Here is a 24,228-nt window from a genome sequence, read left to right as displayed (position 1 = left end):
CCCCCAACCATCACCCCATGCCACGTCCTCACAACCCCCGCTTTCTTCACATTCAAATCCCACAGCTCATCCAGACTAGGCACCCAATCTTTCAACTCGGGGAACGAGCATGTTGATAGCGAAGGTACAGGCGGCTCTCCGCCATCTTTGATGTATTGCAGTGGAGTTTTCTTCGGATCCAGCATGAAGAATTTCCAGGCTAGCAGGGCGGTTTGGTAGAGATCTGGTATCTTGTCATCGAGGAGGACGATCTCATGCCCCTGCGCTTTCAGTTTCATCGCCGTGGTATGCAGTGCGCGAGCGATAGGCGGGTGGAGCGGTCGTTCTTTACAGCCCCTTACCAGCCCGAACCTCAGGGGTTTGCTAGAAGGCTGGACGCGCCGCCACGGCACGTTGAGGCTGTTTTCGTCGTAAAGCCACGGTTTCGCGTCGCCCACACACCGTAAAAAGAGTTCGTAGTCGCGGACAGAACGGCCACATGGGCCTATGACTACGGGGACGGAACCTGGACTTCCCAGCCGGCCTACTGCGACGCCGCCTGCGAATGGGACTCGTCCTGCTGTTGGCTTCAGAGACGAGCCGCCGCAGCATATCGCGGGGATGCGGTTGGATCCTGCTACATCTGTTGCCACGCCCAACACGCTGCCTTTCATAGCGAGTAGGGCGCCCTCGCCGCCTGTAGAACCGCCGGCTGTGTGAGATAGTTTGAGCGGGTTTAGCGTGCGGCCGAAGATGTTGTTGTGGGAATCCGCTGTCATCATAGTCTGAGGGAGGTTGGTTTTGACGTAGAACACCGCGCCGAGCGAATACAGAAGAGTAACCAAAGAGGAGTTCGAAGCGGCGGGTGGGTGCGCGAGGAAAGAGACGTAACCAAGTGTTGCTTGAACGCCTTTTACGTTGAACGAGTCCTTCAAACTAATCGGCAGCCCATGCAGCGGTCCCATAACCCTCCCTTCTTTCTTGAGAAATTCATCACATTCCCTCGCCCGAGCAAGCGCTTCCTCGAACATAATCTCTGTCAGGCAGCTCACGCACTGCTGGGCCACAGCTGCTCTCTTGCAAAATGCCGTTACGACCTCTGTGCTGCTCAATTGGCCCTCCGCCATCATCTTGACCAGATCAGTGGCATCGTAGTTTTCCGTAATGTCTAGCTCTTTCTCGGTCAGGATGCCGCATGTTCGCGGAACATCCAATACAGATATACTGGACGTTTCTGCGTACTGAGATGTTTGCGAAGAAGGCAGACGCCAATCTTTCGGTATTTTAGCGTACACAGATTCGCGTTTTGAGGCGGCGAGGGTGCGCCAGTCGGGTATGGATGGTGGTGCTGCGATCATGGTTTTGGCGATGGGATGACTGGGGTTAGATGGATGGGATCAGGGTGTTCAAGTCGGAGTTGTTAGGCAAAGAAGGATGGGTACGTAAACGGGATTTTGAAGTAAAGGAAAAGCAAATCGCAGCGGTGAGGATGCAATAGCGAAGACGCTACTGTGTATCATTGTTACATGCTGATGATGAGGGGTTTGGGGGGCTATGGGGAGCCGGCCGAGGTTGCCGAGTCGGAGGGAGATCCCGGAAGGCGTGCAGCGTGGGGATATGTGGGTTTGGACTGGGGTAATCAGGTCCGTATGATGACTTTGTCCGGCATGCAGAATACGCTGTTGCTCGAAGAATTGACAAAACTCCATTTGGGTCGATGTCAGGATATCCAAGGTAAAGATTTCGCTAAAGCTACATAAGCTCTCATGAACGCTTGAACTGGGTGGCACCATACCAGTAGTAATCTAAAGAACGCCCATAGTCTGATGAGAACTGCTTTGAGGATATGCCCGCTGTGTCTGCCACATTCCTCAATCCCTCCTCCTCTCGCTCCTCTCATGTGGTGACCTGCTTCTCGTGTCCTTTGGCCGTCTCCGGTCTCTCGAGAGTGATCTTGATCGCTTCGCATCGACATCGCGTTCGCGCCTGCGTTCTGTATGGTCGTCTCGTCGCTTGTGGTCGCGGCTTCGTGATCGGTGTCTGCGCCTGTCATCGCGCCCATCGTCCCTCCGCCTGTCGCGCGACCGTGAACGTTCTCGATGTCTGTGGCGTCGCTCCCTGTCCCGCGAACGACTCCGCGATCGATGACGTCGCCTTCGCTCTCCGTCGTCGTCTCTGTGTCTGCGTGAACGCTCCTTCTTCTCCCTCTTCTTCGCCTTGTCGTCGTCGTCCTCCACTTTGGCTTTCTCGTCTAGCGTGTCCTTGACATCTGCCTCGTGTGCTTTCTGGCCGAGTGGCGTCAGGTTCGCGTTATTGCGCACTGGCACGGGCAGACCCATGGCAGCTAGCATGGCGTCTTCCTCGGCCTCCTTCAGTTTGCGCTTCTCTTCCTTGATGCGCGCAGCTTCGGCTTCCTTGGATTCCTCGTCGCCCTTTGCATACCAGTTCAGGTCGCGTCCTTGTTGCCAGCGGCCGACAGGGGCCATGAGCGAGTGGCCCAGGTAGTTTTCGCGTTGCGCATCGTTCTTGACGTCTTCCCATTTGAAGTCGGCGCGACCGCCGCTGGAGACTGTCAGTTGGTCATTTGACATCAGAAATAAGGAAGCTTACCGACTGCCTTCTTTGCGCACTGTCTGTACGAGATCCATGGTGTTGAGTAGTCGTGGTAGTGGTATGCAGAAGACGGCACAAGTCGATTGCGGCCAACACGCGGAGGTGAGAGGCCCGTGCTACCTACCAGTAGCTTCTCCGTCACCAACCTCCAAGAGCTTCTAGACAAGCCCAACACACTTCACTCACAAACCCACCGCCAATATGCCTCCGACACTCCCACCCCCCGACGAGCAGGAATACGATGCGCCCTCGACCATCGCGACTCTGCCCGGGCAAGACCTGAATGCCGGAAACAACCTCTTCTGGTACTTCACCTCGTCGCCATGGTTCGACGCCGAAGAGTGCATCAACATATCCGTCTTCACTAACCTCAACCTCCATGACCCGGCCAATGCCCAACAAATCATGAATGACCCGGCGCTATGGAATCAAAGACTCAACAGCGTACCACAAGGAATACAATACGTTATAGCAGGCGAAGGGCAGGGCGAAGGGCACCCATGGATTCTCCAGCGCCAACACAAGGCCGAGGTCACAGATTATGATGGCAACAAGAAGAACGGCATGTTTGTCGAGGGCAACTGGTACACGCATAACACCAAGGTCCTCATGGCGCCGAGTTTGCTGGACGTTGTGCAGAGTAGACTGCTTACCGTCGCGACGCGCATGGAGCAGATGGCTGAGATATCCAAGAACATGACTCACTGGACACCTGCGACGGGATACTCGTACTTCCCTCCTTCGCATGAAGCAGCGAAAGCGGCGACTACGGCGAGTCGGATCGGTAGTCCGACGCTGGCGCCAACAGACCCAGACGCAGCGGGTTCGCAGTCACAAGGAGCAGGAGCCACAACACAGGCGGCAGATCCACTTGCATCCACCACCGAGTTCTCAGACGCACTATTCATGCACTCGCTGAATCTCACAAACGCATATGGAGACGAATACATGGACGAGAACCCGCTAAAGGGCGAGCCAGGCGCGTTCGTCTTCGAGGGCACCAAGACCGCTGTCAATGCGAGGAACAAGGCACAAGAGCAAGCAACACAAGCCTCACTGTCTACACCTGCTGCAGGGCTGAAAATCGAGACACAGCCACCAAGCAGAGCACCATCTGCAGTGGGCACACCAAAGGCGGTAGGGACGCCGACAACACTGGAAGCACAGGGTAAAAAAGGCATTATCGCTCCCGCTCCCAAGAAGAAGAAGGACAGGAGGAAGAGTCAAGGTGGACTAACGAGTCCAACTACACCGAGTGTGCCATAGTTCCGTCGTTCGGACTCGTTTTGGTGTAGGAGCTAGAACCCATTTCCTTTCCATGATACCCCGACTACATACAAGTCAAAATCCAAAGATCGTCAAAAGTCGTCTTTTTCCGATTCACCATGCGCTTATACCCGTAAACTGACGTACGATTACCGATAAGAACACCTGCAGCCAACCGGAATGGAAGGTGAGATGCGACATCTAACGCCTCTGACTTTAGCCCGAACGCCGAAGTAAGCCATAACGAAACGGCCCCCAAACAAGCCGTTGATCAACATCTTGCATGTATAAACAGTCGTTGTTGCCGCATTCTACTCCAACCATCACAACATCTCCATCCTACTCACAAACATGGTTCTCAGGAAAGTCGTCATACCAGCCCCTCCCAATCCCCCCTCAACCCACACCACCACCACCACCACCACCACCACCTCTTCTCACGAAAAACAACCCCACGACTACCTCCCCGTCCCCAATCCCATGCCCAGCTACTGGCTCCAAAACCCGCATCCCTACGCCACCCTCCGCAGCACCCCATCCCTCCCCTCAACCTGCGACATCGCCATCATCGGCTCCGGAATGGCTGGCGTACTAACCCTATACCACATCCTCCAAACTTACCACAAAAGCCACCTCGCCACGGGAAAACGCATGCCGCGCGTCGTCCTCCTCGACGCCCGCTCCCTCTGCAGCGGCGCCACCGCACGCAACGGCGGGCACTCTAAAATCAAGACGGCGACACTGGCGGGTATGCAAGACAGCGCGCTGAGGACGGAGATGGCGGAGTACCACCAACGCGTGATTTACGAGCTGAAATCGCTGGTTGAAGACGAGGGGTTAGCTCAAGAATGCGAGTTTGAACTCCGGCGTAGTTTTGATGTTTTCCAAGACCGCGAGGAGTTTGATAAGGTGAAGAGGGTGTTTGATGATGCGGTGAGGAAGGGGGAGGAGTGGACGAAGAGCAGGAGTGTGGTGGAGGGAGAGTATGTGGAGGGGGTTACGAGTGTGAAGGGCGCGGTGGGGGCGTTTACGTGTGAGGTAGCGAGTTTTTGGCCGTATAAGTTGGTTACGGGGGTTTTGGAGGGGTTGGTGGGGAGGTTTGGTGGGAGTGGGGAGGATGAGGATGGGGATGGAGATGGAGGTGGGGAAGGGGTGTTGAATGTGCAGATGAATACGCCGGTTACCCACCTCACATCTACATCAAACGGTACTATTCTACACACCCCCCGCGGCACCCTCACCACTACATCCCTCATCCACGCCACAAACGCCTACACGCCCTCCCTCCTCCCTTCCTTCACTGGCACAATAATTCCCTACAAAGGAATGAACAGCCACCACACCCCTTCCTACCCCATCTCCCCCCACTTGACTTGCACCTACAACATATCCTTCGCCCCCACACCATCCACCCCCTCCTCCCCCAGCCACCCAACAGGAACAGACTACCTAAACCCCCGCCCAGACTCCAGCATCGTCGTCGGCGGCGGTTCCTGGCTCTACACCTCCAACCCCCACAACAAATCCCTATGGTACAACACCGTCGACGACTCCCTTACCTCCGGCCACTTCCCCCCACACATCTACTCCCACTGGACATCTTACATGTCTACAACCTTCCTGGGCTGGGAAAACAGCGCCGCCCAACCAGACAGTATCTGGACGGGCATTCAAGCTCAGACAACAGATGGGATGCCGCACGTAGGCCGTGTTCCCGGGACAGAGCGTCAGTGGATGTTGTGTGGGTTTAATGGAGGGGGGATGGGTATTATACCGGTGTGTGCGAGGGCCGTGGCGAAGATGGTGGTTGAGGGGAAGGGGTTTGAGGATGTGGAGGGGGAGTTTGGGTTGGTGGGGGGGTTTGCTACGGGGGAGGCGAGGATGAGTGTGTGATTGATGGGATGGTGAGTTGAGTGTATGTATGGATGTGTAAGATGGGAATTGCGATGTTGTGTTGATCAATCCTCTGCACGTTGAACAGGTGCATGGATGATCCTTGGTGATACTAGTTTTCATCGCGAGAAGCGCGTTCTATGGGTTGGATCTAATTACAATGTACGTACGGGATTAAATCTATAGATATATATACAATCTGAGAAAGAAGCTTATTTACTTGAACGGTAGTGTATCTACCGTAATGGTTTTTGATTCAAGGAAATCGTCACTGGTTGCAGAAGACGTACTAATGAGTGGGTAAATCCCGGATCCTTTTCGCGACCGATCGACTTTTTGCGAAACGGTGCCAATGCTAAAGGAATCTCCGACGGATACGAGTCTTGACTAACTAATCATCCCTAAGAAGCGAATTGTGAAAGAGGAGAGATAGGCTCCTCTCGATGCCAACAGAAAAAAACATAAACTCCATCCCAGATGCCGCTTGCTTCCCTTTTCATATTTGAGCATTTGCAGTTTGATGAAAGCCTTCATCAGAACAGTTTCTTTCACCCGCCAACAATGCAAGAGTCCCAGAAGCTAGCCACAAACACACCCGTGAAGTAACAAAGGAGAGATACCAAGCGACAAGATAGAAGCTCGAAATGATGAGGTCGTCGGTGAAGTGGAGTGTACAGGTATAAGGTAGAGAGGAGAGGAGATAGGAAATGGTATCTCTAACGGCTACAATCTGAACGTGGAGGGTTGAGGATTGGGAATCGTAGGACTCTTGCTTCCTGGAAACAACGTATTCCTCGAAATCAAAGCAAAGAAAAAAAGGGATAAGAAAAGTTGTCAAGACTACAAGTGGCAGGTCATAGTGCCTTACCACACCCACTCAAGGTCACCCAGATCGTCCGTGATCTGGGCGTGATCGGTATGAGAGCGCCAATCTTTGCTCTTGTACCAGTTGTCCACCTTCTGCTCCCAGGAGCTGACAGGGTGGTTGTTGTTTTCGTTGTGACTGGAGCCCCAGTGGATCGGTCGTCGGCCAGTTCCAGTCCGGCTCCGCTTCCGGGCGGAGTTCGGAGCTTCAGCGGACTTGGGCGACCTCATTGGCTTTGACGGAGTCTGCTGCTGAGCTTGCTGCTGGGCCTGGACGGCAGGGCTGCGTCGACGATCGCCGAGGGCAGCCCACTTGTCGGCAGCAGAGCGCTTGGGGCTGCGAGCAGGTGCTGGGGTGCGATGCTCCTCGAAGACGAATCCAGTCGCCGCGCTGACATGGTCGACCGCAGAGCGAATGTTCTTAGGCGAGCGATCCCTGCTGTTGTGGACCGTGGCAGGGTTCTTCACCTCAGATAAGCCGCGAGGGGTCGAGACGCCAGATCCGGCTTCGGAGACAACAGCCTTGGGCTTGGGCTTCTCAGCACTGAAAGAGTGGCAGTTGTTCTCAAGCTCAGCGAGGAACTGCGCATCGTCATCCTCCTCGTCCCAAAGGTCACTCCAGCTCTTCGAGATCATGTCGCGCTTCTTACCGAAGACGGACGACATGCTGTTGAAGTTCTTGGCAGGAAGCGAGCCAGAGATAGCAACGGGCCGAGATCGAGTGAAGTTCATCGACTTTGGTTCGCTGACGTCAACCGACTTGAAAGATAAGCCTAAGCCAGAGTCCACAAAAGATACGGCAGAGGCGCTATCTGGCTTGACATCGTAGGGAGGACCCGGGAACATGTCGTCCTCGTAGATCTCGTCGTCAGGAATGGCTGAGAGCTGACGGAACTGCTGAGGTGGCGACATGGCCAAGGCCTTCGCCCATGGGAACGAACCATTGTTCTCGAGTTGCGGCGTCGAGATGGAAGGAGTGCGGAGGGGCTCACGGTTGGCTCCGACGGCGACGACGTCACGCTCCTCAGTGCAGAAGTCGTCAAGGCTCTCGTCATCGGTGGTGAAGCTGATGACGCGGGCCAAGGCATCCTTGACGGCGTTGAGGTTGCGCCTCTCGGGGTCGATGGCCAAGCACTGCCTGATGACCTCGAAGGTATCTTGCGACATGTTGGGGAACACGTCGAAGAGACTCTGACGGTCAAGTGCGAAGTCGGCGTACAGAGGGTCTGAAGTGGATGGGACAGCGAAGGGGTTGCGCTGGAAGAGGATGTTGAGGAGGACGATGCCAATGGCCCAGATGTCTGCCTTCTCAGTAGAGTAACCAGTGTTGCCAGGGTCGTACTGCTCAGGCGCCATGTAGCGGTCGCTGCCTACAGCAATCTCGTAGGACCACGTGTCGGTAGTGGCAAGACCAAAGTCGCCAAGCTTCATGGAGCCATCTTGAGTGAGGAAGATGTTCTCGGGCTTGATGTCACGGTGGTAGATACCCTTCGAGTGGATGAACTCGACAGCACCGACAAGCTGCATCATGAAGTCGCGCACGTGCTCGGTCTCGAGGGGGCCCTTGCCAACACGGATGGCCTCGTACAGGTCGCCGTTGGAGCAGAACTCGAGGACCAGGTAGATGTGGTTCTGGGTCTCGAAGGACTGGAGCAGGTTGACAACGTTGGAGTGGTCGCCAAGGTGCAGGTGAACGCCAAGCTCCTCGGAACGCTCATCGACTGCGAAAGCAGAAGGGCAGTTGACGGCGGCGGTGCTCTTGGTGATGACCTTGATGGCAACATTGTCGCCAGTTACGAGGTCCTTGGCCTGGAAGACCATGCCAAAAGAGCCATTGTTAAGAGGGGAGATGGTCTCGTATCGTCCATGTAGCACAACGCCGTCGTGAAGGTGATCGCGCATGCACTCCATTGGAATAGTGTGTAGTGGAACGGGGTGGCTGTCGTGGTGAAGCCGAACAAACAAAGGAACAGGAAGAGGGGAAGCTCGATATGCGGATAAACAATGGGCAGACAGCCGAAAGCCCAAAAGCGATGCTCTATCAGACTTTTAGGTGACGGAGTCTTGGGAAGATATCAATAAATGGTTGTAATGGCGGCCGATGGTTATGGGATAGGTCGGACCGGATATGTCGTAAGGCAGCAGCGGGAGGCTGGAGAAACAGAAAGCAGTCGTCGGTGATATGCACAGGAGTCCGTCGACGGAAACAGCAAGGAAATGCTCAAGAGAGTGTGGTTCTCATTTGTCGGTATTAATTGCGTATGGATAGCTCGAGTCAACGAGCTGTCAGGGTGGGTGGAGGAGGGATGGAGTCGTAGACGTCCGGAAAGGAAGAGGTATCGCTGCGTAAAGAGAAGAGAGTCGTAACACGTGGAAGTGGAGGTGTCGTCGGTAGGCAGACAGTAGGGAGGTGTCTGGATGACGCTATTGACGGCGTGAGTCAGATGGCACGGGCTCACGCGGAAAGGGAGCTAGCAGGCTGTCGAAGGTGGTCGAGACGATGCTAGTTGGCGGTTCGCTATGCTGGATTCGATCGAAAGAGCATCAAACGTCTGCCTGGGAAAGCTATTGCGGCGGCGGTCGGGTCGAAGTGAGGTGAGGCGAGAGATGAGGACGAGCGGGTACTCGGACTAGCTAGCTGTCGGACGGATGTCGGGATGGCCAGCAGCGGACTCTCAATATCACATCAAATCAGACCCGGCGGTGGCAGCTATATGGTCGAGTAGATGCGTGTATAGCGTGGTTGGCGTGGGTGTGTCGGGAGTCGGCGGAGGGCGGAAGGGATGGTGTTGTTGACGTTGTTGACGTCTGAGCTGCGAGCGGTTGCGGCTGCGGAAGGAGCGAGGGAGGAGCGGTGGTAATTAAGGCAGCAACGGACGGTGAGGGTTGTGGTGGTGATGATGAGGAAGCAACGCTAGAGCTTGCGAACAACGACGAGAGCAAAGTAGGTGGGTACGTGTTATGGAGGCATCGGGAGATGGTGGTGAGGTGATAGCGGGTAAAGGACGGCCAGCTGGGTATTAGAGGGCAGCGCGCCAGGAGCTGCTGCCCTCGGGGGACCCACCAGTGGCAGGGGTCGTGCTTTGGGACTAGCGGGCCTGGCTAGGGATGGCTACGTGGCTTGCATTGGATCAGGTGCTAAAGCAGCACGAAGACCTGGCCAACCGGCGCCGCCACTGGCCTGCCAACTTTCCATGACTTTCTATCGGTTTCCACCGTGGTCGTCACCCGTCGTGCCTGCCATCACTTGCGCCCCGTCCCCGTCGGTCGTCCCTGCTTTGGCAGCCGGTGGGTCCTGCCCATGGCATCATCTCTTGCACAGTCATCGGCTCCACTCTGATCTCTGTGCTGGCGGACGAATGCGCAGAAATTAGCTATGACGAGCGCTGAAACATTGTCCTGGCCGACGCGGACAGGGCGCACTTCCAGACCTCGTCCAGCCTATCCAGCCTGACCAGCTGTCGTGCGCCAATACTGGCTTAGCCCCAAGCGCCGCCTCCAGGGCGCTGCTGATCGTAGCCCGTTGCACCGTAGCACCCAACTGCCACCTGGCCTGTAGAAGCCCGCGCCCGCCCTCCACGAGCTGCTCCAACGCGACCGTTATCTCTCGTTTCGTGATGCTTGCCACTTTGTCCCGCATGAGCCTTGCGCTCTCTGCACCCGACATTGGACGTCCTGCTGTCGTGTGCTCAGATTGTCCGCAGTGTATCCGTCGCGCAGTACTGTGCTATCCAGGGGCTGATCTACGCCCCAATACAGCATGACAAGTGTTTCGTCGCTAGCTCGCGGCCATTTGGTACACTATTCGGCTGACTACTGTCTATCGTCCCTCGACATCGGCCTCAAGGGTCGGGCGGGTCGCGGCAAACATTAGAAATCTGGGGAAAGCTCATGCTGCGATGCGATGCCATTGCGACTGCCGTATGATCCTGACAGGCTCAGGTGGCATCCCGCTGCTTCATAGTCGGGATTCATGCTACCGCTCTACCTGAGACAAAGCCGTGTATGCGCTCACGCCGCAATAGCCTCGCGCGTCCATCCCGCCTCGAATCCTCTGTTTGTTGTCTTGCTGCGCAGGATCCGGAGTAAGCTTCCCACTGCACCCTAAAGGAGGGCTCGCAGTAGCTTGCAGTAACTTGCAGCCTCCTGCATCCACAGCCACCCAGAGAGCGTGTTGGACAGGCACTCGGCGGGCTACTGCAGGTAACATGCACCGGGCCATTTCTTTGTACCCACTCGCTGTACCTGTCCCTGGGCTACCCATGAGCGGTGTAGAGAAACAAAGACAACACACTCTCCCCCAGCCTATAGCATTTTCAACTTTTTGCGTTGAGCCGGGAGGATTTGCGTGACAGGCGGACGTACAGTGGGTCGGCTGCGGAAGCTATGTGGAAATCTTGCGACATCGAGCATCAACATGGTCGGGTTAGCCAGGAACACCCGTCCATCTCACCATGGTCGCCCGCAAACACGAGTGAAGGTGTGGATATTCTGGGGCTCCCATGACGGTGTGCGCCTCAACGACCAGCCTCATCACGATCATTGCCACGAGGATGTACGATCATTGCAAGGAAGTCGTTGGGGAAGAGCCATCGTGACTGTACGCAAGCCTCAACCCCCGATGCCCGATGACTCCTATGCTTTTGAAAATTTTCTTCTCGACAGCACGTTCACGGCTGTCAGGCCTCATCCGGCATCGTCAAGGAATATTCAAGGAACTTGTTTACACATGTCAATAATACACAACTTGCCGTGGTAACCTCACCGCCATGTTTTGAAGTTCCCGTCCTCAAGCCTCGCACCAGTTAGCTGCCAGTCCAGACACACAACTACAGTTCGCAGTATAGAGGCGCTATAGCAGAGATTTTCTTCTCACCGCCGTTCACCGCCCTGCACTCAACAACAACAAGGAAACAATGTCGCCCGCGTCCCTCGACACCGCGCGCTGGAGCCAAGCAGAGGTAGTGTTGCTCGACATTGGTAAGTCGGTTGCCATTCTCGAGTCCCGCATTCTCGAGTCCCGCATGGCTAGTCGAGAACGACTGCAATCAGCCTCCACCAGCCTCGCGATGCATGCAGCTGTCTAGTCAGCAACTTCCCGATGGCGATGCCTGCCACCGACAGCACCTTGCACTGTCTGTGTTGCTGCGCTCTCCCGGGCGCTACCCCAGCTTTTGCCTGCGCCACCCAGCTTCGCCTTCCAATGCGTTGACTGGCCTAAACATCTCAGGAGGCTGACTGCTGCCAGAGGGCACTATTTCCAGCATCTCATTCGTCAAAGATGTCATGGTAAGCCTTCATGTTTCTATTCTCGCGTCTCACTTCCCAGCGCTTCCACCTTCCCTCGCTGTCATTCTGTTCGTCTCGAGGCGCATCTTCCCCGCATTCGGAATCGTGATCACCATCACCAACCTCTGTCGAGAATCACGCCGGCCCGCCCTCCCATGCCAGCCTGGTGTCACCCGGCAATGATGAAGCCACTCATGGCTCTCCTCGCCTCTTTCGCCTCCCCTGAGTTCTAGATGCTTTTCCGACCTGCACCTGCCACTCCAACGATGATCTCGCGCTTCCAACCTCCGTCATCTGTCACGCGACGCCCGCCAGTGGGGTTTCCTCTTCGCGCCGTCTCGCTCACAATAGCCGCAGTACCCGTATGCACTAGACAGTCTCACAAGACTAGCACGCAATTCGTGGTCGGATGCCGACCTCCAAAACCTCATCGCATCGTTCCCAGATGACGCCAAACGCAGCGCCGATGCGCTACTCGCCCACGTACAAGACCTTACGCGGCGCGATGTCAAGGCTGTGTACTTGAAGCAACTACAAGGTGGGTAACAAATTGAGTGTTTCAACATGGACGACGCACCCCAGGCCTCCCATGTCCAGCCAAATGATTGCCAACACCAAGCGCCGACACCGCGCCGCTCTAAAGCGGCTAGCTCGATCGAACAGAGTAATGATTCGATCGGCCAGTCACCACCGGTAGCATTATCGCGATAGTCGCCGCCTGTCGCAGCGACCCTTGGTGGTGCCAAACCCTCTTCCTGTCAGCTCGACGCCGCTCCAAGACCCCATTCCGTCCATCGCACCACAAGCGTGGCGATCAGCCCATTCTAAACGCTGCTTGCGTACTACCATCACCACACATGCACATTGCCTTTATCGATCTTATCAATCATCGGCCAATACACATAGTTGCACCGCAAAACTAACCCCTTTGCTCGCAGGCCACCTATGGACAACCGGGTTCCGCAACGGTGATCTCAAAACCCCGCTCTTCAGCGATGTAATCCCCCAACTCGAGCAGTGGAAAGCAGCCGGCAAAACACTGGCCATCTTCTCCTCCGGCAGCGTGCAGGCTCAGCTCCAGTTCTTTACCTACGTCACAGACGGTCCGAATACGCGGGACATTAAACCCCTGTTCGCCGCTCACTACGACACGGTGAACGCCGGCCCTAAAATGGAAAAGACGTCCTACGAGAAGATATGCCGTGAGCTGGGCAAGGACGTCAAGAACGTCGCTTTCTTGACTGATAATGTAAAAGGTATGTGGTATTTTCGTGAGGCTGTTACGGCGAATGGTGATTTGAAACAACACACCACCGCCTTCTCACCGCCCTTACAACTGCACCCCACCACCGCATCTCCAACCCACTCTTTGTCTCGCGTTCCGAATTCGTTACTTACCTATCATCCCACCATCACACGTCCTTCGTCACGCCGCATATTCTCGTCTCTCGTCTACTGCCCCTCTCGTCCACATCCGCGTGTCTCGTTCCACATAAGTCTTTCCCATCACGCGACCCCACCATGTTTCACATCGACACATCGATACATCTTCTCCATCGCACGTGGCTAGCTCCATATGCACACTTCATGTACAGTGACTAACATGTTTTGTGATTTGAATAGAAGCTGAAGCGGCGATGGATGCGGGTGTCTATGCTGTTGTCGTGGACAGGCCGGGTAACGCGCCGTTGTCGGATGAGTCGAGGGAGAGGTTCGCTGTCGTTGAGACGTTGGATGCGTTGCCTTGAGCGGATCGACGATAAATGGGGTTGTTGTCGCTTGGAGCGCTGCGAGGAGGGCTTCATACGTGGTAGTCGTTGTCGCGACACCGGTATCGAGGCTTGATAACAGGTCGATTCACTAGATACGCAATATCAATATGAGCTCTTGCTTTCATTGAAGTACCTTCCCAAAGTAACGAAGCTCTCGTCATATCTACTTTACATGTGATCTATCGGTGGTGCGATAACACCCCAACCTTTGATGGCAATTTCCACTCTTAAACCTGCACACCAAAGTACGAAAATAATTCGTCTGCACTGCAAAACCACTGGAAACCTGTGCAACTGACACCATCACATAATCTTCATAGTCCCTCACAGTGTAACAAGTTCTTGGGACAGAAAAGCGTTGTGCTGATTTTCTTTCCTCTCGATACATTCAACCCAATCCCGATGTCCAACATCCCACCCATCCACTCATCCACCTTTCCGCCAATACACCGAAACCATGAATTTATGTAAATACACGATATAATGAAGCTTGTAGTACTTCCAATTCCATTCATTTGAAAGTACCACCAGCTACATAGAATCCTCTATCCACCCAAACCCATACCAAACCCCCACCATTCCGCCAACAAACCTTGCCATCCTTCCAGAACCGTACGCCATCACAACTTCCAGGGTCGGTAACCAGCACAAAGCCAGAAATGCTGTCTGAACTCACATTGTTTTCTCGCTCTGACATAATTCAATTGCAGAATGCATCAGAGCGACAAGACAACACGAATCGAGTCAGACTAGCTGCTCTGTGCTGGCTACCTCTGACTGACATACACCCGATGTTTAAGATAACGTTGGTGGAGATTGTGATAGCAACCTTGTCCAACGGAATATTAAAGATTGGGGTAATGGTTAAGGTGTGCAAGGTGTGCGGGATACTCACACTACCTACCCCGGTCTTAAGAATTATAGTAGTGGAAGTAACGGCTGCTAGCATAGCCATCTATGCAAGCATCCAATACTTTCACTGATATAATTCCCAAGACCGGGGAGGAATTGCGATACGTAAAGTGTGCGCCCGTTGAATTGCTCGATTTTGCGGTTACGGGAGGATGATGCGCGTGGAGGTTTTGCGATGGCTGACACGCCCGTTCCAGTATATGGAGAGTGTGATAGAGTTCCTTTTCGTCTGCGCATTCCGTAGGACAATTATCGTCCAGGTCGACTGTCCATGAGATCAACGAACATACACAGATCATGATTTCGCATGATTGTGTCAGTGATCTATGCCCGAAGCATCGCGATTTCGCTCGATGTAAATACGCGATGCTTTGGGCATAGATCACTGACACAATCATCAATCATACGCAGATCATCGGCCGACCTGTGAACAAACGTGCTTAGCCGGAAGCCTGAGATCATCGCCTAAGCCAATCGTTGACTACACGCAGGCGAGAGAGTCTGCCGGTTCCGTGAATTGTCCGTTGGTGTTCTCGTCTTCTTCATCGCATTCGCTCCTCCTCCACCGACCTGGGATCGATACCGACGTGTACGGGACAGTTGCTCACAGATCGGGGAATAATAAGCGTGGAAACGGCTGCAAGACACCGCAATCCGACGACTTAGCTCCAAAACCCGGACTTTTTTGTTGGAAACCTGACCCCTCCCGTATTCCACTTCTTCAAATCTCCTCCCCAGCGACCCTCCTAACCCACTCAACCGTCTCTTGCACGCGGCTCAGAAAAGGACTATGCCCACAACCCAATCTAGTCACCTGCACCTCCCCACCTTCCGCCCTTGCCATCTCAATCATCTTATCCTGCGCAATGACCGGCATACTCCTATCCTCCTCACAAACCAAATAAGCACTAGGAGTATTCTTCCACGCCGCCCCCGTCGTCTTCGCATAAGCGCTCGCTAGCGAATGCGGTTGGATTTGCGAAAACCAGTATGCCTGTTCGTCGGGAGGAAGGTCGGAGTAGAAGACATGTGGATCGAGAGCGTGGATATACGGTCCGGAGATTTCAGTCCAAGGAGGAAAGGTGTGGTTCACCGAGTCCATTAGGCTGACACCTTCGGGTAGCATGCTGGCAGCGATGTATCCACATCTGATAACCCCTCCTCTTTCCCCTCGATTTTCTCGCTCGGTTTTTCCGAAGCCGACGAGCGCGCTGCTGGCGACGATGCCGCCCCAACTGTGGGCTAGTACGACGACGTCGTTGCCGGAGTCGCCGATGGCGGTGTTGATCATGGACCGGACGATGGCGATGTCGGCTGAGAGGTCAGTGGTAGGTGTTGTGCTGCCGACGGAAGGGAGTTGGCGCGCGTGCGTTGTGTATCCAAGAGCGTGCAGCTCGGTAGTAAGAAGGGAGAAGGCGGAGGGTGTGTGCCAGGCACCGGGAATGAGTATGATTTGGGGTTTAGTCATTGTGGTGGCGTTTGAGAATGTCATTGGGAGGGGTGCTGTCTGTGATGCGAATAGGTCTGCGGACTACAGCAACTTAAAAGGCTCGCAAAGTAGGTGACCTAACGTCGGTGTAGGCTCCGGGGTATTTAGCTGTTTCCTAGGTCGGCCGAGAATGAACGAAATGGTCAACCACGACCAGTACTAGCAAGTTTATCGCGCACTCCGAATGCGCCTTCCTTCGACAATGACAGTTATGCAGTCCAACATAGTAGTTCCCAAACGTGGAAGTTTATCGCGCAGTTATCCCGATGGAGCGATTCCGCACGAAGAATGCTATGGCCCGGGGTCCTTGGGCACCGGAACTCCGAAGCTAGGTCGTCACTGGTGTGAATGGATATGGGAACGGCGGCATGCCTCATCCATAGAATCCCCCGAAATACGGCCATATCTCCACTCTCTTTGCTCGAAGTAGGCATGTATTCCTCTTGACCCGATCTTTCCATCGTATCTTGACAGTCTTTCTTCCCGTGCTTCCTACAATCCACGGGGCCATTGGCACTAGCTGGCTTCATTGTTTCCGACTGGAGAAAGGACAATTGGTCTGGACCGTATAGTCCGGTCAAGAGTCCCAGCCTGCTCCTATAGCCCCAAATTCTCTCTCCCTCCTCTTACAAACCACCCCCCTCATATCTGATCATTCCGTCATGGTGTCGATACTGGCACGTGCGTCCGAGTCCTGTGCGGTGTTCACATGGCGTGCGTCGTATTGCCCGATGGCATAGCGTTGTCCGTATACGTCCTGTCCACTGTCGTCGACTGCAGTATCCGTCGAAGTGTGCTGAACAGGCAAAAGGAAAAAGGTGCAAATCGAAATTAGTAGTGTGGAGTGGGGCAGACATGGTGTGAAGGATTAGCGAGGTATGTAGTGCTCACGATATGCTTCCAGCCAATCAGAGCTAGAGGCTTGGGAGGGCATCCTTGTCTTCCTGACAACGCAAGCATTCACATCGTGGAACCAGGGTTGTGTGTATCAAGACTTGTATACGAAAAGCTGGAGCTTGGGTATTGTTGTGTATCTTGAGCCGTTTTTCGGCAATGTATGCGCCTCTAACGCCAACGGTGCCTGAAATGCCTTCCTTGGTACATGCTGAGTGCCGACTCGCTGCATGTGTCTAAAAGAATCTCCACCAGATGAAGACGATGATGATGAAGGCTAGTCCGCCGATGGGTCCGTACTGCGCATCGTTAGTATTCCAAGTCTGCTACCACAACGTGTTTCCGTCCTGAACTCACCTGCTTCAACAACAACTCCCAGTTGATGCGCACAGCAGCCTTCTTGTACTTCCTACTGTCCTCCCTTAACCGGCTCGAGATATCGCCCATCCTCTCCAGACTGTCTCCTCGATACAGCAGATCCTCAATGTTCTTGGTCATGACCTTTGTAACATCCTTCAGCTCATCGTTCAACTTGTCTAAATTCTGTGTCGCCCTCGAATCTTGGTATGTCTTCTTTGTGCTCTGAATGAACTGATCGAACCCGACGAATTCGTACGGTCGGCATGTGGGTGAGAGGTACTGTTGCGGTTGGTATGTGGTGGTGAATTCGCGTTGGAGGTCGGAGAGGTATGTGAAGGCGAGTTTGCGCGGGTAGGAACGGTCGCATATGCAGAGGAAGCAGAGGTCGCCTTCGATGATGTAGCTGGTGGTTGCGTTAGCATGTGATCGAGGATGCTTCTCTGCACGTAAAGGTAGGGGCAATGCGCATACTGGAATGTGTAGTTTCCACTCTCTATACTTGCTTGTTGTTCGGCGTTACGGTTTAGACGTCGCTGTAACATCTTTACTTTGTTCGTGGCCTCGTTGAACTCGGCATCATTCTAGAAAACGTGAGTCCCATGTTTAGGCTACGTGAACAGCTCGAGAGGCGCCGTTACCTGGTTGTTGTCCACCGAGGCTACCAAATGAAGGCCTAGACATGTATCAGCACGTGTGCAGCCTTCAATAGGGCTGAGTTACTGACCATCGAGCCGCGATATTATGGTGTGTTTGATCATGGTGGCGGTTGAGGGTGCGGAGAACTACGGCTGGTGAGTGTGCAGCGTCGCCAAATAATATGTCGAGCGCAAAATTAGGCCCGAGGGTGAGTAGTCGCGTGGTAGGGGATGCGTGTCGGGCTGATGATACCAGATCGCAAAGATGACGATGCGGAAAGGTCGCGCGGGAAAGCGCACGGACGCGCCAACGGCAATCACAGAACAACCAGCATGCCGCGACCCTTCAATGCACTGTCCTTCGTGACTCTACAGACGCGTTCATTCAAATCCCGAGACCAGAGAGACTGACTGAAGTAATACCGGTATCCTTGTGACAGTACATCTGGTACAACCTCAACTCAGCGCCCCAGCCACCATGCGGAGCCGAGCTTCTATCCTCGCGTACCCTTTCAACACCTTCACTCTATGCATCGAGTGGCGGACACGCTTTCAACCCTGATTTAAGTCGCTCGACGCGCAGGCTTCCCGGTGGAACGCGACCTTGGTCATTGGTAGATCAGCCTTGCGGAACGCGATAGCTACTGCCTCAACGCAAACGACACCCACCGGCATTTTGCCAGCTGCCGTCCATCTCAGCCCACCCAGGTAGTCGCCTGCGCTTACGACGTCTTTTAAGAAACACCTGCTCAAGTTCACATCAAACTCTTGCATTCAGTCCGAACGACAAAATGTCGTTACCAGTAAGGTGCGTTCCCATTCTTCACTACTGCATGTACCATGCCGCGTCTTCACGACTTGCCTGCCAAGCGCGTGACTATCATTGTGCAACTGCTCAATACAACCTCCACATTCACTTCATGCATCGCCGTCTTCTTTTCACACGTGACTGTCGCTTGGTCCATTAGCCTATTGTTCACCTATTGTTCACCTATATCCACTGCCCGACAATAGAAAGCTCAACGCGCATTGGCAACCTACATGTCGTCTCTCTCAGCTTCGATTGACAATCATAGACCTTCGTCCGCCACCCGACTCACCTCTCCACACGACTATCAACCGACACCTGTTCCGCCCGCACCAAAATCAGAGCAAACCACCGCACCACCTCCAACAACACCAAACAAACGAGCCAAGATGCACCACTCTGACCCAGACTCATCACCTCTATCTTCGCCGCCCTCTTCTCCATCTGAGCAGGTCTCACCCATCCCCTCAAGCCTGCCGAGCCAAGTCCCAAATTCTGCCATCTCAACAACAGAAAACGACTCGTCCATCATGCCATCGATCGAGTCTCCATCCTTACCTCAGCAGGCGCTGGCGCCTGCATCTACTACCATGCCGACATCCAACATGGGCGCTAAACGCGCATCTAAGCAGAGCCCGAAGAGATCTCACGAAGAAGTCGATGATGACGACGAAGAGCCCGCCTTCGGTACACCGCCTCCCAAACGCGCAGCCAGGAGCACAAGCTCAGCAACAAAAGCCAAGACTACGAAAAAGAAGACGCCTGCTCCAAAGAAGCCTGCACCCAAGAAGCCAGCCCCGAAGAAAGCAGCAGCCAAGAAACCCGCTCCTGCAGCAACACCCAGCTCACGCCCCTCGCGCAACCGCAAAGCACCAGAGCGGTTCGAGGAGTTTGAGGAAAAGCCCACTCCCAAAGCTGTCCCGACCAAGAAGGGACCAAGCAAAGTTTTCGATCCCGTCTACATCACCACCAACTCCTCCAGCCGCCTAGTCAAAGCCGACATCTACGTAAGTCTTCGTCGCCATCTCCTCACTATCCACACATCAAAGAGCTCACACATCGCAGCACATGCTTCTTGAAGGACCAGCCTGGACCAACCTCAGCGCAGAGCAGCAAACTACACTCATCTCCATGCTTCCCGAGAACACCACGCACCAAGCTCTCCTCGCTAAGATCAGCGCCGGCAACACAGAAGACACACGGCCGTCAGCCTTCACGCTAGCAAACAATTGTTTCCGCACCGATGTCGCCAAGTTCCAGGAAGATCTCAAAAATGGGCACTTGGCCAAGACGTGGCAGGCGGCTGCTGAGCAGGCTGTGATTGAACGTGCGGCGGGAGAGTACGATGAGTGGAAAGCGGCGGAGGCGGAGTCGTGGTGGGGGCAGAAGAGCAAGTGAGGTCTTTGATGGCAAGTGTTGAGCTTATGATGATGGCTCAGACGGATGTTCTGGTGCGCGCGCCTCGTGCGGCGTCGAACGGGGCTCTGAAGTGCGGGTTTGGGGGAACTTGGTGGGCAACCCTGAGGTTCAGTTGCGACATCTAGTACGCATCTTCCTTCCCAGAAATCATTTCTGCAAAAGGCACATGTAAAAGCAACATCTTTCCAATACTCCGTGTGTCTTCTCGAATCCAGCTATGACAGTCTTCTTATCTCTTTGTTCCTTTGTTTGGCTCCCGACCGCATCAGTGAAAGACCAAGCCTTCCCACAACGTGACTTTTCCGTTACGTCAGCGCACACTATTGCGACTTAGCGAGTGTAAACAAGAGTTTTTCTGTTTCCTTGCATTCATTGAGTCGCGACTCTGCTACCCCTCTACCTTTGAATATTCTCAGCCCACTGCGACGACACCACGACGACACTGCGACGCACACTCCCGCATCTGCACCCTACCACTGTGAGATTGAAGACGCTGAGGTTCAGATAAACAGCCCAAAGGAACTACACTGCAACCGAACGAGCGAACACTTGCACGACAAGGTCTCTACCGCAGTCACGCTATCAACGTAAGTCCAAACCCCACCTCATCATCCCACCCACACGATCACTAACATACCATTTAGCCCTGTGACAAGTGGAAAAGACGTTCTCATCCACTACCCCTTTACATACTGCACCAGGAACATCAGGTCTCATACAAGGCGTCAGTACCAACTTCGCGACCGTCACCAGAACCGCCGCCGCCACCGCTGCAGTGACCGCGACAAAGACCATCAAGAAGACCAGAAACACAACATCAACAGTCACCGCTTCCGCCACCTCCAAAACAACACAGCCGCAAAAATGGACGCCTTCGTCTCACCAACTCTGTTCAAGCTTGTAAGCGCCGGCTACACTATCATGAACAAGGCCAATTCCGCTCTCGAATATCGCGCCCTCAGATATGCGTTGTACGCTGCCATGACTTGTCGGGGCACTGTAAGTGTGATGAGGATCTGGAAAGGCGCAAGGACTCCACCAGGAGTCGACCGGTACACATGGAAGGCTATCACTTGGCGCGTTCATAATTGGCTTCAGATTACGCTCAAGACTAATGCTGGTCTACGGAAAGAGCTGGAAGATGCGAGAAAGCAGCAGAAGGAGCACGAGATGAAGGAGAAGGCGAGGTCCGATCGAGCGCGTCGGACTACACAGGTCGACTCGGTTCCAGACTTTGCGACACCCGTGCGCGAAGAGCCTACACAAACACCAGAAGTGGTCCGCAAACTACAGGAGGCACTCAAGGACACGACCGAGCGCTTGAAACGCAGCAATGCGCTGGTCAAAGAGCTTCAGCAGTCTACGAGCAAGCCTGCGCACCCGAGTAGAATGTCCACCTCGTCTCACAACTCATCAACGCCAAAGCGAGATGCACTGGAGGATATGGGGCATCAACTTCGGGCGGCGCGGCAAGAGGCTGTAGACGCCAAGATGGAAGCTGCGTCCAAGGACGAGCAGCTATGGCTGGTGCGGGAAGAGGCCGATGGGGCTAAAGCCGAAGTCGCTTCGCTCATGGCTTCTCATGATCAAGAGCCTCAGGCAGTACCGGAAGAGGTTGAGGCGGTTGAAGCTCAAGTGGCTTCCCTGGAGGCCGAGCTGGAAGCTGCACGACAGGAAACGCAGACGGCTAACGTGGAACTCCTCTCAGTCAAGGAGCAATTGGGTTGTGCGAACGAAGCCATAAAAACCGCTGGATCTGGCTTGGCCCAAGTGAGAGAACTCGTGGGAAAAGTCCAAGAAGAGAAGGAAGAGGCTGAGGCCAACGCAGCTTCTCTAAACATGCAGTTGAAAGCGTCCCGGGAAGAAGAAGAGAAGGGCAGAGCTGATGCAGCTTCGATGGAGAGAGACTTCCACGAGGTGCGATTAAGGCATAGCAAGGAAGTCACCGCGCTCAAAGAGCAGGTCAAAGAGTGGGAAGGCATCGCTGCGGAGGCGAAGGAGGTCAACGATCAGGTGCAGACCGCTCTTAACGACGAGAATGAGGAGCTGAAAGAGCAGCTTAAGAAAGAGGCTGCTCATCGCGAGACACTGGAGACGGAGGTGAAGAAGTTGAAGTCGGAGATCGACGGTGCGAAAGCTACAGAGATGGCTGCACCCGCGGCGAAGTCGCTCACTCCATCTGAGACGCAGAAACCACCGAGCGCGACCTCTTCCAACCATCCCCTCGATAACCAGCCACGTCTCGTCTCCGTCGCCGGACTCACAAGCCCGTCTACACCCCTCCTCACCGCATTACCAGGCCCTACAACCACTCCCGATACCTCGACGCCAAAGGACCACAAAGATCTCACCGCAAAGTGGAATGCTAGGACAATCACACTCCCAGCATACATCGACGGCTTAAATGAGTTGAAGCGGAAGTCTGATGATGAGGGCGAGACACCCAGACCGATGAAACAGCTTCGGCTCAGCGGCGAGAGTGCAGAGATTCCAACAGGAAAACTGCTGACGCCTGGCGGTGGACCAGCATTCAAGCTTCCGAGACAAGAGGAAGACGTTGAGGAAGAAGTTGAGGAAGACGTTGTGGAAGACGATGGCGACGCGTCAATCGACTTATTCTGGGATTCTTTCGAGGGCGACGCAGACAACTCGGGCACTTTCACATACGGCTTTGGCGACGAAGTTGGCGCGGAGTCAGCAGCTCTTCCCGAGCAAGACGCAGAGAAGGGCGAGACCAACACTCAAGGCGATACTCTCGTCATTGACGGCGATACCATCATCGATGAAAGCGACCACAGCAACGACGACCTCTATGCCATGCCTTCGCCGAGTCCAAATAAGCAGCCGCCTCAGATCGTTGGCGATATCCCCGACATTGATATCCCCGCCATTGAGCTGACTCCAGCTACCAAGCGGAAGATTGGCATTGAAGGCGATGAGGAAGCGTCGTTGAAGCCGTCTCAGGTACCGAGGACTGAGGAGGACCTTGGTGGTGAGCAGACGCTGGCTTTGGAGAATATGACTCCAATTGCCGTTACTCGCAAGCCCGCTATCATTTTGACGCCTGCTACGAAGCGGCTCTTGACAGAAGATGACAGTGAGGAGCCGCCGAGGTCGTCACAGATGCCACCTAGATCGTTGCAGCGACCGCCTAGGTCATCAAAGGCGTCGAGGACGACGCTAGGCTTGGGTGATGAGCAGACTCCGACATTGAACGAGATGATGACAGAGAACGCTGTTGATACCCCTCGTGAAGCAAACACGGCGACTGAAGCCAGTGGGACAGCTCCATCTGTTGCCGAGAACATGGACATCCTCCCAGAAACACAACCTACAACCGAGGAGCCAGCAAACCCAAACAACGACACCACAACGGCCAACACCTCCGCGACGAACGCAACCAGCACCGCTCGTCTCGCGCCCCCTGCTGCATCCCAGGCCCCCAACCAAAGGAGCACGCGCAATGCCGGGAAGCCCGTAGGATCTCTCAACGAGAATGTTTTGAGTAAGATGGCGGCATCGCCGATGAAGGTGAAAGAAGATAAAGAGACAGCTGCAGAGACGACGAACGGAAGGGGCAAGTCACCGGCGAAGACCAGGGCAAAGTCGCCAGCGAAGACAGCAGCGAAGGCACCGGTAAAGGCACCGGAGAGATCGCGAGTGAGTAGGAGCCCGTCTAAGCCGAAAGGTGGCAGATCTTAGCTTCAGGCAAGGTCGATGGGAACCACGAGCACGGGAACGACGATGAGGACAAGGACGAGAACGAGAACAACAACGACACTCGCGCAACAAAGATCGACACCGCAAAGAGACGACTAGATCTCTCGACTGCATTCGCGAGGCTCGTGTATATGACACGAGGATACGAAGCGATGCTGTCTCAAGACAACTGGCGGGACAGTGCCAATAGGGTATCTCCCGGAAAGAAAGAGCAGGAGACTATACCAATCAGTGCGACACCGTTAATCTGGGTGTTGGCATTGATGGCGAGGTACAGGACGGGTTTGGTGTGATGATGTGATGGAAGGGATGGAA

The 24,228-nt window shown here is 54.5% G+C and overlaps 8 protein-coding genes across 8 annotated transcripts; 3 read left to right on the top strand and 5 right to left on the bottom strand.

Annotated features, from left to right (window-relative positions):
• Positions 1 to 83: 83 nt before the first annotated feature.
• On the bottom strand, positions 84 to 1,337 carry J4E86_004492 (uncharacterized protein; the record flags this gene model as incomplete). Its single annotated transcript, XM_051445030.1, has 1 exon — positions 84 to 1,337. A coding segment is annotated over one exon (1,254 nt), but the record flags the coding sequence as incomplete, so codon positions are not given.
• Positions 1,338 to 1,850: 513 nt separating this feature from the next.
• On the bottom strand, positions 1,851 to 2,627 carry J4E86_004491 (uncharacterized protein; the record flags this gene model as incomplete). Its single annotated transcript, XM_051445029.1, has 2 exons — positions 1,851 to 2,541; positions 2,590 to 2,627. The coding sequence occupies 2 exons, from the start codon at positions 2,625 to 2,627 to the stop codon at positions 1,851 to 1,853; spliced, it is 729 nt and encodes a 242-aa protein (XP_051304654.1).
• Positions 2,628 to 2,793: 166 nt separating this feature from the next.
• J4E86_004490 (uncharacterized protein) lies at positions 2,794 to 3,858 on the top strand (the record flags this gene model as incomplete). The annotated part of the gene is made up of 1 exon (XM_051445028.1): positions 2,794 to 3,858. One exon carries the CDS (start codon positions 2,794 to 2,796, stop codon positions 3,856 to 3,858), a length of 1,065 nt encoding a protein of 354 aa, XP_051304653.1.
• A 2,757-nt stretch (positions 3,859 to 6,615) lies between these two features.
• J4E86_004489 (uncharacterized protein) lies at positions 6,616 to 8,526 on the bottom strand (the record flags this gene model as incomplete). Its single annotated transcript, XM_051445027.1, has 1 exon — positions 6,616 to 8,526. One exon carries the CDS (start codon positions 8,524 to 8,526, stop codon positions 6,616 to 6,618), a length of 1,911 nt encoding a protein of 636 aa, XP_051304652.1.
• Positions 8,527 to 15,394: 6,868 nt separating this feature from the next.
• Positions 15,395 to 16,056, bottom strand: J4E86_004488 (uncharacterized protein; the record flags this gene model as incomplete). Its single annotated transcript, XM_051445026.1, is given in 2 exon segments — positions 15,395 to 15,402; positions 15,417 to 16,056. The coding sequence occupies 2 exon segments, from the start codon at positions 16,054 to 16,056 to the stop codon at positions 15,395 to 15,397; spliced, it is 648 nt and encodes a 215-aa protein (XP_051304651.1).
• A 1,151-nt stretch (positions 16,057 to 17,207) lies between these two features.
• On the bottom strand, positions 17,208 to 18,089 carry J4E86_004487 (uncharacterized protein; the record flags this gene model as incomplete). Its single annotated transcript, XM_051445025.1, has 5 exons — positions 17,208 to 17,270; positions 17,329 to 17,734; positions 17,803 to 17,912; positions 17,970 to 18,004; positions 18,056 to 18,089. The coding sequence occupies 5 exons, from the start codon at positions 18,087 to 18,089 to the stop codon at positions 17,208 to 17,210; spliced, it is 648 nt and encodes a 215-aa protein (XP_051304650.1).
• A 1,290-nt stretch (positions 18,090 to 19,379) lies between these two features.
• J4E86_004486 (uncharacterized protein) lies at positions 19,380 to 20,172 on the top strand (the record flags this gene model as incomplete). The annotated part of the gene is made up of 2 exons (XM_051445024.1): positions 19,380 to 19,781; positions 19,840 to 20,172. 2 exons carry the CDS (start codon positions 19,380 to 19,382, stop codon positions 20,170 to 20,172), a joined length of 735 nt encoding a protein of 244 aa, XP_051304649.1.
• Positions 20,173 to 21,057: 885 nt separating this feature from the next.
• Positions 21,058 to 24,206, top strand: J4E86_004485 (uncharacterized protein; the record flags this gene model as incomplete). The annotated part of the gene is made up of 3 exons (XM_051445023.1): positions 21,058 to 21,192; positions 21,292 to 23,853; positions 23,889 to 24,206. 3 exons carry the CDS (start codon positions 21,058 to 21,060, stop codon positions 24,204 to 24,206), a joined length of 3,015 nt encoding a protein of 1,004 aa, XP_051304648.1.
• Positions 24,207 to 24,228: the final 22 nt, after the last annotated feature.

This window comes from Alternaria arbusti (genome assembly GCF_024043155.1).
Source record: "Alternaria arbusti strain BMP 1465 chromosome Unknown scaffold_4, whole genome shotgun sequence".
NCBI lineage: Eukaryota > Fungi > Ascomycota > Dothideomycetes > Pleosporales > Pleosporaceae > Alternaria > Alternaria arbusti.
The sequence above is the reverse complement of the archived record's forward strand: the minus strand, read 5'-3'. Positions and strand labels throughout refer to the sequence as shown.